At 36.6% G+C, this 12,113-nt stretch overlaps 2 protein-coding genes across 4 annotated transcripts in view; both read right to left on the bottom strand.

The window, feature by feature from the left end:
• Window positions 1–2,398, bottom strand: part of LOC124864296 (calmodulin-regulated spectrin-associated protein 3-like) — a 28,442-nt gene extending 26,044 nt beyond the window's left edge. For all 3 annotated transcript variants that reach the window (XM_047359026.1, XM_047359028.1, XM_047359027.1), the window contains exon 1: window positions 1,867–2,398. In XM_047359026.1, coding sequence (XP_047214982.1) covers window positions 1,867–1,999 — 133 coding nt within the window. In that variant the 5' untranslated portion in view covers window positions 2,000–2,398. The remainder of the gene's footprint in view (window positions 1–1,866) is intronic.
• A 462-nt stretch (window positions 2,399–2,860) lies between these two features.
• On the bottom strand, window positions 2,861–11,446 carry LOC124864435 (pre-mRNA-splicing factor SYF1-like). Its single transcript, XM_047359213.1, has 19 exons — window positions 11,305–11,446; window positions 10,843–10,991; window positions 10,605–10,728; window positions 10,285–10,482; window positions 9,932–10,066; window positions 9,662–9,826; window positions 9,361–9,505; window positions 9,120–9,271; window positions 8,898–9,017; window positions 8,673–8,804; window positions 7,327–7,458; window positions 7,118–7,231; window positions 6,850–7,012; window positions 6,559–6,749; window positions 5,999–6,121; window positions 5,742–5,913; window positions 4,377–4,503; window positions 4,163–4,272; window positions 2,861–4,065 (listed from the first exon to the last, which is right to left on the bottom strand). The coding sequence occupies exons 1-19, from the start codon at window positions 11,338–11,340 to the stop codon at window positions 4,004–4,006; spliced, it is 2,550 nt and encodes an 849-aa protein (XP_047215169.1). The 5' UTR covers window positions 11,341–11,446; the 3' UTR covers window positions 2,861–4,003.
• Window positions 11,447–12,113: the final 667 nt, after the last annotated feature.

Here is a 12,113-nt window from a genome sequence, read left to right as displayed (position 1 = left end):
AACCAATGGCGTGAACTCAGGAGAAAAACTGAAGGCCTGTAAGTGTTGCTTATTAAAAACAAGCTTCCTCCTAGCCTAAACAGGTAAGTCTCGAGTTTCATTCCAGCCTAATGGAACAAACTAGCTTGAGTCACCCTTAGATAATTAGTCAATCATTTCCCCCCTCAACCTTCAAGCTGGATCAGTTGTTTTGCTACATATTTAGAATACAAGTTCACTAATGAATGTTATAATCTCCTATGTATAAAAGCCACACACCTGCCAGTCCTTGCCTAAAGGTAAAACAGGAAATTGGAATTTCATTTCATTGCTTTAGCTTTTTAATCATTACCCTCCATGCTACTTTGTTTAGGCATAAATGAATACTGATGGTGGGATTTTGTTCAACCTTCTGGCTGTCCTGGTCTCTAAGCCTTAATACCTTTTTTTAGTGCCAACATAAATATTTTAATTCAACCCTTTAAGCATTTCATAACTAAATAGAGATTTATGTTTGAGTAGCTTATATATTAGATGACAGAGCATTTGGTTTTGCCACATATCTTAAAAAGAACTTGATTTATTTAACACACTGGTTCATTAGAAATGTTTTAAAATGTTGCCTGTTGTTACTTTAATCAAGTTAATTGAGCTTGAAAAGCTAAGATGACCTAGCCTGGCTCCTCCTTGGCTACCCTTCCTAACCAGCTGAATTTCTGGGAAAGGATCTGGTGATGTCACCCTGAATTTGCATGACTATCATCAAGGCTACTGAGTTGATTAAGACAGAAACTAAACATGATGAGTGTTTGTTGTCATATCCCTGTGGCTTGACATGACTTTGACCATAGGGTGTGGCTAAGGTGCTAAATTGAGTACACAAAGGTGGCAACAGCCTGCAGTCTTATACCCAAGACCTGTGTGTGATTGTGTAACACAAAGGTTAAATTACTGAAGAAAAACGGAGTTCACAAAAAAAAAACCTTTACTGGCCAGATGAGCAACACTTGTGATCTTCTCCAACCCTTTTTAGAACATACGATTACATTACCTTCAAGTCAATGACATATCATTTGACTGGTGAGAAAGTAGTCTTGTAAAATCAACTGGAATGAAAAGGCACGTATGGTGTCTCCTTTCCTGAAGTTATAATCTTTTCCAAGCTGGTATTCTAAAACAAACCCACGTGTCAACATATCAGGGTTAAAACTGACAATATTTCAAGCAACCCAAACATAGATCTTTGTGTGGTGTGTAAAATACTACTTATATAACGTTGGAAGTTTTTTTTTTTGCATCACAGTGACTGAGTGGTTTGTCAATCAGGAATTTTACTGACTGAAGATACTGGAGGAGAACGTCTAGTAAATTAAGTTGCCATAGAATAATGCTGAATACTTCCAAACACTGGATTTAATTTATATGCATTGGTAATAAATACAGCAGAGACTATAGTTTAGTCTGTCCGGTGTAAACTGCCATTGTCACAGATGAAAGAACATATTTGAGAACACAAATGCCCTGTGTACCATGTCTGTGTAGCCTGTCATTTCAGACCTCAGGACTGGTATTAGAACAGAGTGGTTAGCTTGATAAGGGAGGCCTACATGAGGAGGCCCGTTCCTCTTACATACATACCCATAGAAACAGAACAAATGACATGTGTCACAGTCCAAAAATGCATACAGTGCCAGCGTCCTCTTTTCAACTGCGGCTCTTTGTGCTAAAATCACCGAACAACACAAGCACTGCAGTTGCTTTCAGAGCATGTGCGTTTCACTAATATAATGTAAACACATTACCAGAAAACAAAAGAATGATGGTCCTGAGTAAAACTGGATTTTAAGCCACCAGGCCCGAACAAAAAAACAAAAAAAAAAACCCTACCTGAACTCCCGTAGGACTTCGCCAGCAGCCATCCTACACTTGCACATATTTTTGATTTACTGCAGTCATACAAATCCAATGGCTTTATGTCTCGGACCAAAAAAGTCTTCTTCTTAGTGGGGGAGTCCACCATAGCGACACTGTAAAAAGAAAAAAAAAAATAGCAAGCGATGCGGGCAAAAAAAAAAGGTATTCAAGAAGGTATAAAAATCCTCAGGCAATCATTATTTCAGGTCAGTATTCCACACGACCGCAGGGCTGGGAATACGGATGTGGTTCCAGGTTTTCCTCGGGAAATATCCGCCCCGGTCTTGCTTCAAAGCCAGCTAATGTACTTCTCTGCGACAAAAATGTCCGTTACAGTTACAGTTTACCACCGAACGAAGCTAAAAGATGCCGAGATGCTCCAGAAAGCCGGACTATTCCCTCTTGTTTCTGCCCCTCTTCGTCCGCATTGCTGCGTTGTCACTTCACCGTACACAGCTCCACTTTAGTCCAGCCGATGAGTGACCACCAGGTGCTCCACACTGGAATCGCTCGCTCACCCCACCGGCCAATAGAAATTGAGCCTGCACAATGAGGGCGGGCCCTCCTTGTGCAAGCAGACAGCAGGTAGAGGTGTGGTGGTAGTTTTGCTACAGGTGCATTTGGTATGTGGTTGAACCCGAGGGGAGAGGAGTGCAATCCTTGTAGTATTACTTTTTAAAGTGTTACAAACTCCATTAACAAAGCCAAAGTACTGAATTCAAAATAATCGTAATCATATACAAAAGGACACAGTAAAACATGCTAAAAGGAAGTCAACAAGCAAGTTTCCTCCAACCCAGAACTGAATATAATGAATTGCAATATTGCAGCGGTGTGTTTTGCTGGAGTTAATTCACAATATTTTATTAAAATAGTCTGTCATATTAACTAACTTGGTAGGAAACTGCTCTATTGTGAATGGATATATATATGCAGAAATTAAATATATTTTAGTTAGAAGCTAATGGACCCATCACAACATGGTGTATTTTATTAAATTTTTTTGATACTTCCCCATCTTTATCATTTTGTACACTAAAATATATCATTCCAGCAAAAAAAAACAAATGTACTTTTATGTCAGGCAATGACGGCAAAATAGCCATTTCCTGCAGCACCTACAGCCTCGGTAAACAGCAGACCCAAGAGCACGTCATCACATGATGCTCACAAATGGTCTAGACAGCATGCTGTAGTAACTTTATAAGAGGATTACGTCTCAGCTATTCTAAACAATTATAAAACTATTCCAAGTCAGTATTTAATACAGGTCAAAGTTTGAATCCAATGTTGGGGTGCTTACAACTCATACATTGAGCAACTCTGCTTTCAAGACATTTGTAAGAAAATACCAAATTTATTTTCAGATTTAAGTATTGCCTCTGTATCCCATTTTATGGCATTATTACATTAAATCTATATGAATAATGAGCAAATGGATCATGTAATTAGAACAAAAGAGAAACCAAACTGCTCTCTATAACAGCATTTACTGATTGAAACTTTACATAATCCCAGCATTCAACTACAAACGGTTTAATGCTTATACAGTATGCAACTGCAGCTTGAACCAAACATTTGAAAAATTAGAATTAAAATAAATTTTTTCAACTTTTTGGAAATTCTTTAAATTACCAATTGTGACATTAAAGCCATGAATGCAAAAGTGTATTGCTTCACTTAGAAATGCGTTAAGCTGATGAAAGAATGTTCGTTCCTTATGTGTTCTGGCACATAACTTCCAGTCAAATAAAGGTCTTTAAATTTTGTACTGGTAAAAAATATGTATTAAATGCATTTATTTCTTTTTCCAAAATATTTTCCCGAAATAAAGTTAAATACATCTGGTTTAAGTGTGAGCAATGTCATATGAAAGTCCCATTTACACAAGCATGTTGGGTTTCATGTTTAAGAATCACTGACCTGTGGTCAAAAGAGATACACCTCCTCACCAAAAAAACAGAATTTTAAAAGGACAACGCGTCTACTAATTTTTTAGGCTGTCTGTATTAGACTAATGATATATCTAAACATTCCTCCTAATCTAAAACATGTAGCCACTGAAATATTACAGAAGTCTGGATCTTTGCAAAATTCATTGAGTAATTTTTTAGTCATCCTTAAGGCCCCCAAACACAGCTGTTGGAACACTCTTCTGCTCAAGCTGCACCTCTGTAAAGACAAAAAACACAGAAATTTGAATTTTAATGACTCAAAGACGTCTACAGAAATGCCTTGTTTCCCTACTTTTAATCTGTTTCACACTAACCATCAGGTCCTTGGTCCTCGTCATCTTCATCCTCATCCTCATCAATGTTTATCTCATCAGGATTTGCTTGTTTGGAAAGCTCAGCCAACTCGCTTCGAGATGTGTCACTCCTGTGCAAATGGAAAAGGAAAATAGTGATTTATTGAAAGTGAGTGGATTTAATGAAAGCCTATATTAAATTACTAATCAGCCAGTCAGAATATGAATAACAAACCTGACAAATAGAATTTTTTCTTTGGGTTTGGGCTTATCCTGCTCAGCCTCTGCAGCAAGTTGCTGAGCTTTCTGCTCCAACATTTTCATATCATCAATTCCCATTTGGCCAGGAGCAAGATCTGAAACTGATACCAAATAAGAAATACTTAGAGCAGTGTAATTCCCCCCCAGATCCTTCCTGCCCACAGCCATCAGCATCTACAACGGCTCTTTGAAGAAACCTTCATAATGAGCGACAACTACAATTAATTTCCCTTTGGGATTAATAAAGTATTTTTGAATTGAATTGTTTCAGTTTTGTTGTGATTAAAAATTGGGTTTTCCCAAAACCTTTCTTCTGACTGGAAGTACTATTAACGTTTCGGTGTGACTCAAATTCCTGACTTGAATCTAATAGAGAATCCATGGAAGGAACTAAATATTATGGTAATGGCAGGGAGGCCTTTCAACCTCAAACACTTAGAGCTCGTCACTAAAGGTAAATGACCAAAATAAGGCAGAAACATGCCAAAAATCTTTTTAGCAACTGTAAAAAGGGCTTTTATTGCTGTATTACAGCCAAAATGCTTCAGTTATTCACGGAGAAGAGGCTAAATAATTTTTGGCAAACTATTTTTTTAAATAAAATGTAAATAAAATGGTAAATTGTTTTTTTTTTTGTTTCAAAATTGATATTTCTTTTACATTGTTTTGCCTGTTTAATTTCCCACCAGAAATAAACGTTTTGGTTGAAATTAAATCATTTTAAATCTAAATTTATCAAGGGTTTGAATAATTTTAAGCAGAACTGTAGATTCACTTATATTTTATGTCTCTACAGGTATGCAAGTTACCCTCATGGGTATTAATGATGTGCTTACTTTATTTTAATAGAAAACAATAATTTGTTCCAAGATTGACCCTTGATGGTAACACTTGGATGTTTCTGCTTTATTTTGACTATTTAGGTTTGGTAACATCAGAGGTCTAAAGACTGTGTTCTCCCTGTTGGATAGCTTGAAAACCAATTTTATACAGTCACTATAGCGTATATGTTTCCAACATTGAAAGAGAAGGCCAAAATTTACACAATCAAATGCTCTTTACAGATCATGAAAAAGCACAGCGGAAAGTTGTTTTTTTTAAAATATATATTTATAAAACGTCTGATGGCAGTTATTATGCTCTGCCCTTGCATGTAACCTGACTGTGCATGGCTTAAAATATAAAATTTTAAATAATACAAAAAAAGGATAGCCTTTCAACAATAGTAAAATTATTACAGCTATCCATGAGCTAGGAATTAACAAGCTACAAATACTAACAATATAAACGAAGGGAACACACAACTGATGGTCCAACTATCAAATCTGCTATTTCTTACCAGTGCCTGTAGAGCTTGTTGAAGCCTTCAGCATTTGAGAGGACATGAAGTTGACCTGAGTGTTGTATGTAGCCTGGACACTGCGTTTGATCCTCAACATCTCCCTAATGGTGTCCTCATTTCCATGGCGGATCTCAAATTCCTTCCAGGTCTGCCAGAAATTGGCTGTCACCTAAAATATGATAAAGATTTCAAAAGAAATAAAAAAAATGTCCCAGCAGTTTGGTGAGAAAATGTTAAAAGGTGTCTTTTCTCACCCTTGGGTCACAGATCTGAGAGCAGTAGGAGTAGATTGCTCTGGCACGGTCAATCTCACCAAGTTTGCACTCCATGTCAGCAAATCTCATACACATGTCCCTCGAATGCTCATCAGGAAGAACCTGGGAAAGTACAAAAGGTAATCCTCAGATATCTGTAATTTCAGCAAATACGGAACAGTAGTATTATAAGATTATAATGTAATATCTGAATTAAATAAATATTACAAACGTATTGTTCCAGGCAAACTTAGCACAGTAGTTCAGTGACCAATACTCACAATAATTATTGCAATTACACTTACTAGCCTTGGCCTTTTACATTGGAAGTGCAACTACTATGATGTTCATTATTTCCAACATTCCTAAAAAGGTAAAAAGGTTTAGCATAATTGCTGGTTTGGTTGTTAAAGATTTTTCAGGTATCAAGTTTAAATAAATGATTTTGTGAATACAGAACTTTCTTGGGAACCCTGTGACTTTGATGAGGTATACGCTGCAGAAAAATTAGAAGAAACCCTTCCAAGTATTGTTTTATGCCAATAAAAACAGTACTTCACCTCAATAGCCTTCTGGTAAATAGCTCTGGTGTATGTAACTCCATAGATTTCCGCTGCTCTCTTGATGTAGATATTAAACATATGGTGTCTCTCTTCAGTTTCCACTGCCTGTGTTGCTCTTTCATAGACAGCCATGGCGTGTCGTGCCAATCCATACTCCTCTTCCAGTTTGGCATACAATAGATAAATGGCTAAAAAAAAAACATTGATTCAAACCATTTTACAGATAGAAAAACAACACAAAATTTAATGATCTTTTTTTTTTCCAGTAATGCTATGAAAGCTATTTACTCTTAGCAAACTTGGCAGGACAGCCATCCAGGGCTTGTTCAAATAAATCTCTAGCTCGCTCCAACTTTTTGCCGCCATAACGATCAATGAACTTGGTGAGATAAGTGTTCCAGATGTCATAAACGTTGGGCCACTTGAAGAGAGCGATCCCTCGCTCATAAGCCTTCAAAGGAAAGGAGCAACATAAATATTGTCAAAGTGATCTAAGAAAAATAAAAAAATGAGTAATAAAAGACATTTTACAGAGAACTGGATCAAATGTTCTTACCTTAAAGCTTTCCTCAAAGTAGTTGTGTTCTTCAAGGAACATGGCATAATTGATGACAATTTGAGGAGTGGCAATGCGTAGATCAATAATTCGATCATACACTGCTTTTGTAGACTGATGATTAAAAACAGAATAACAGGGAAAAGGGGATAAGAAAACTATAGATCTGATTCTGAGGTTTGTCATCACCTAGATATTCATATACATACCTGGAAAGTGCCAAGACTTTCCTCCAGGTCTGCTAACATCGACCAGACCTTCAGGGACTTGTAAACTCTGTTTTGTACTGGCTCGGATGAATCAAAGTACTCTGCTTTCTTAGATGGGATTGCTGTAGCTTTCTAATACAAAAATATAACATTAGTATTCAAGCCACAATATATCTGCAACATGCCAAAGAATAGTATGATTAATTTCACTTGCTTTAGATATGAGTATTTAATTATATTTGCCTGCATTTTATAATATGCCAAGATTTATTATTCAATAAGTTAAGAAGTTTCACAATATCTGAGCAATCATGCATCTATTCTTGTTTGTGTCATTAAGAGTACAATTAGTACAACCAAACACAACGAGACATCTGCACACTCAATGTTTCCAGACAAAATATAAAATAATACATAACATTCTTTTGATGTTTTTCTTATTTCTCTGTTTCATTTGTTACCAAGTCCAAAGACATTCCTTAAAAACATTTGAAAACACGTTAGTATTTTTGCATTCCTAAACTTGCCAATAGATGTCGCTAAGCATCTACTTTATAGTGCATCAAGGTGCTTCTCACTAGCACTGCATCATGCTCCTTTGCTTTCTCTGTCTTTTGTTTCCTGCTTAGAGTCTGAATATAATTTTACGACATATTATCAGACATCTAGATAAATGTATCGTAAAAAAATACTTTTCAATAGGTCAAGTTCTCTCCACTTCAACCTCTTCACTGTTTCTCCCCAGCTTGATGCTTTTGTGTTTGCTTCCATCTCCCTTTTAATCTACTGGATCCCCAGTGGGTTGAGGCAGATGTCCCCCTCCTTCCTAAGTAAAGTGCGGTTGCAGTCTTTTTCTGTTATCTCTCTAATATTACCTGTTGTCCCATGCAAGCTTATGAAGTGAAAGTGATTTATAGTTCAGATTGACCATAATCTGCTGATCTAAGTTGAAATAAAACTTTTACAAACTGGGATCTAACAAATAATACTACACTCAAATAATACTACACAGAAAAAACTGCACTGTTATTGATTGGAACAATCGATAACATTTATTGTAAACCAATGCTAATATACTGAATTGATAAAAATCAGACAATACGGGCAAAAAAGATAATTTAAATTTGCATGACTGTAGAAATATTGCTCTGAAAGGAAATCACGTAAGATTTTTAAAATGTTTGCCATCTTAAAAATCCTTTTTATGTGTCAGTCTCTTCCATATCTCGACCGACAAATGAGAAGAAAAAGAGGCAAAAAAAGGCATAAAGGATAAAAAATTTACAAATGTGATCATGCACACACAGCCCCTGTATTACCCAAAATATCTAACAGAACCATGTTACCCTCAGTATGCGTAGTGCCTGATCATAGTTCTCATGGCGAAGCTCCATCTCTCCATATTCACACCAAACTGCAGCGAGGTCATCCACCTGTTTGTAGTTCACTTTAGTAGCTTTCTCAAAGATCGTCCTGGCCTAAGTCAAGAAATATGAAACAAATAAATTAAAAGAAAAACAAATTTCATCAGAAGTTCAAAGAGTCTAAATAACCACTAAGGAAAGACTTACGTCATCCAGCTGTTCATTTTCCTCATAGAATTTAGCAAAAGAAACCCAGAGACAATGAGGTTTGCCGGTGGCCTTCATTGGATCCACTGTCTGTACTGCCTCAGTGTATGTGTTGATGATCTGGAGTGAACACATTTTTCATGTATTCATGAGTACTCCAAGTGACACAGTAGTTGGTACATAAATGGTTTTGTGAAAATGCATACAGGTCCTAAAATCTACCTGTCGTGGATTTCCTTCATGAAGTTTTACTCGCTTTTGCCACTCATGGACATTATGGGGGTTCTGCCTCAGTAGTACACTGTTGAGCAGAAGTGGTCGCCGGGCAATTAGCTGCTCAAAGCGTGCCAGTCGAAGTTCCAGGTCTATGTCATCTGGTTAGAGGCGGGGAAAGAATTAAGCCATTCATATGTGAAACTGTGAAAGAAAGATGTGTTATCAATGTTACCTAAATAACACAAACCTTCCTCCTCTTGTCCCATCTCAGCAGTGGTCTCCATCTTTGCGGCAATCATGCTTTCCTCAAACTGAGCATAGCTATCAAACACTTGTGTGAAATCCCTTACCGTAACCACAGTAAGGATGGCTTCCTCATAAACATCCCGTGCCTGAGAATACAAAGACAATTAAATTGATACATCATGCATTCCCTTTCAAACAACCGAAAGAAACCAAATATGGAAATATACAGCAAAAGTCAGAAAATAAATTATTACAAAAACTTATTTATGCATTAAAATAGAACCTATTGAGCAAAAACACACTTTCTCAAAGTGTCCACTCCTGATGTAATAGTCAGCCAAAGAGCACCAAAGTTTTCCAAGTTGGTCTGTGAAGCGTGTGAGGCCTCCACGTATAATAGCTCCAACATTTAAAGAGGTCACTTTATCAGGATTCTGAGAGATCAGGTCACACAACTCGTGCCACAGCTGAACAAAAACATAAAAATACATGTACAATAAGGTTTCATATGTTATTATGATCAGCCTAATACAGACACACTCGGTGGTGCTTGACATGAAATTAGATTTTACCTGATAGTTAGACTTGCCCTCTTTGGACACGAAGCTTTCATCATTTACAATTGCTGCTAATCGCACAGCTGCTTCATCCAAGCGACCAACGGACCGCAAGTAGTCTATGTAGTCCTCTGCATTCTCTGGAGATAGCTGGAAGGCATAAAGAGAAGATGGTATACTTTGAACTATGTAGTAAAATATTGCGCTTAAATCTCTAGAACATAATGTTACCTTTAGAACAATGCTTTTTTAATTTATTTTACCTTTTACCTGAGTGAAATTACTAAAAGTGTCTGTAAAGCTGATGATTGCATGAATTCTTAAATGACTGCTGTTTTGCAGAAATTTATTGTGCACTAAGATCTCACCTTAAGGTACCTTCGATACACCCGTAGGGCTGTCTCAGGCAGCGGCAGATTATGAGCGAATCGCAGATACAAAGGCCAGATCCGTGGGTGCTGGGTTACAGGTAGCGCTCTCAGAGCCCTGTCAAACGTTCTCCGACTTCTTGTGATCTTACACTGTGACACGACGAACTGACAGTAATCAATCCATATCCTGGGCATCTAATATTATGGAGAGAATTCTTGGTTAGCTCCAAAAACGATGCCCAAACTCACGCAATGTGGTCTATTGTATGAGTGATCTTTATTTTACGTGAAATTGGTTCATTTTGAGACATTATTACCTTGTGCATAAACACGAGTGCCCTTTCGTGACAGTTATTGACCTCCTCATAGGCTGGATCTATAATGCATTTTCCTTTGACTTGTTTTCTCCTTTCTCTCAAATAATTGTACCACAACTTATAGCTGTACAAATTAAGGCAAATTTTGATTAAAAAAAGAGAAGATCAAAATCAGAGTGTGCAATTATCTTTCATTAACACACAACTGTCCTAATCACAGCCTTGACGTGTAAGTTACCTTCCAGGCAATTCCTTCAGAGCCCGTTCATATATCATGTTCAGCGTGGATTTGGGTCCATTCTGTTTGAATTCAATGTAGCGCATCCAACACTTGACTGAGTATGGATTCCTGATAATCTCCTCTTCATAAGGAAGATCATCATCCTCCTATAAAAACAAAAGTAATACAACACAAATGACGCTGTAAGCTAAAATATACGAAAGAGTGACGTTTGTTGTTAGTACATCACAGCAAAATATTAAGTATTTGCCTAAATTAGGTATTACAGCAACAGTGAACTTGAATTTACATTTTTTTGTATTATTACGGTGTCTTGATAAAAAAGTATTACTTTATTTTAAAAAAAGCTGTCTCTCTTAATCTTATGCACCCAGTCGAGCTAGGTTTACGCTAACTAGATACAATTAATGTTAGAAATAGTGAGAGATATTATATAATATTCTCTTTTGTATAACTTACAAATATAACGTCAGTTTTTCCATTTAAGGAAGGCATTTCTTCGTAAAGAAAACGACTACGACAGTTAAAACTCTATGCTAACTTTCGAAAGGCTAAACTAGCTTGCGAGCTCAAGGCGTGTAGTCCTCCATGTAACTTCCGGTTACCGCTACAAAGTACGCAAGCGCAGTCAAAAAAACTACAAACCTGTGGAAAGTTTGTAGTTTTTCTGCTGTTTGTTGTCCCAACGACAGGGTTTAATACTGCCACCAGCTGGTGGTGGGTGTAAAAGAGGAAAGGGAGTTAAAAAGGGAAAAGGCCAATTACTGCAATACACAGTAAACCGTTAACTTACACTGATGCTGCTCCTTCATTTTGACAACATTTTTAATATTTTTTCTATTCTGTAAGGTACAATAAAGACAGCTGTAGTCTAATGTTTTAATATAGTCACATTTATTCAGGATTGCTCATAATCCCAAAAAAGAGTTTTTTTTTATTTCTGGGCTATTTATAAGTTTTAAACATTTTCGCTGACTCTTGAAAGACTACACAACCCTGTAAAAATGCCAAATTTTGTAATTTAAAAAATAAAAATATGATAAATAATTTTAAGAATTTTTTATTATAAAATGGCCTTCATCCTGTGCAAGTCATCTGAAAAAAAAAAAAACTGTTAGAAGGAAAAACATATAAAAAAAATTGTCTGGTTGCATAATTGTGGTTACCTTTTTATTAAGACTTTGTTATAGCAGCTTTGGATGCAACTTCAGCATTAAGTCTTTGGAACAGTGTAACAACATACCAAACCCTAACTTGGTAATTTTTCT

This window comes from Girardinichthys multiradiatus, chromosome Y (genome assembly GCF_021462225.1).
Source record: "Girardinichthys multiradiatus isolate DD_20200921_A chromosome Y, DD_fGirMul_XY1, whole genome shotgun sequence".
In the NCBI taxonomy this organism is placed as follows: Eukaryota; Metazoa; Chordata; class Actinopteri; order Cyprinodontiformes; family Goodeidae; genus Girardinichthys; species Girardinichthys multiradiatus.
The sequence above is the reverse complement of the archived record's forward strand: the minus strand, read 5'-3'. Positions and strand labels throughout refer to the sequence as shown.

What these genes read in the sequence shown, in the direction of transcription:
- LOC124864435 (XM_047359213.1), bottom strand. Translation starts at nt 11,340, where the DNA reads ATGCCTTCCTTAAATGGAAAAACTGACGTTATATTT. An exon ending in AGGCACTACGCATACTGAGG is followed by an intron (nt 7,459 to 8,672) that starts GTAACATGGTTC and finishes TTTTTGTATTAG; the next exon opens with AAAGCTACAGCAATCCCATC. An exon ending in AAAGTCTTGGCACTTTCCAG is followed by an intron (nt 7,232 to 7,326) that starts GTATGTATATGA and finishes TTTAATCATCAG; the next exon opens with TCTACAAAAGCAGTGTATGA.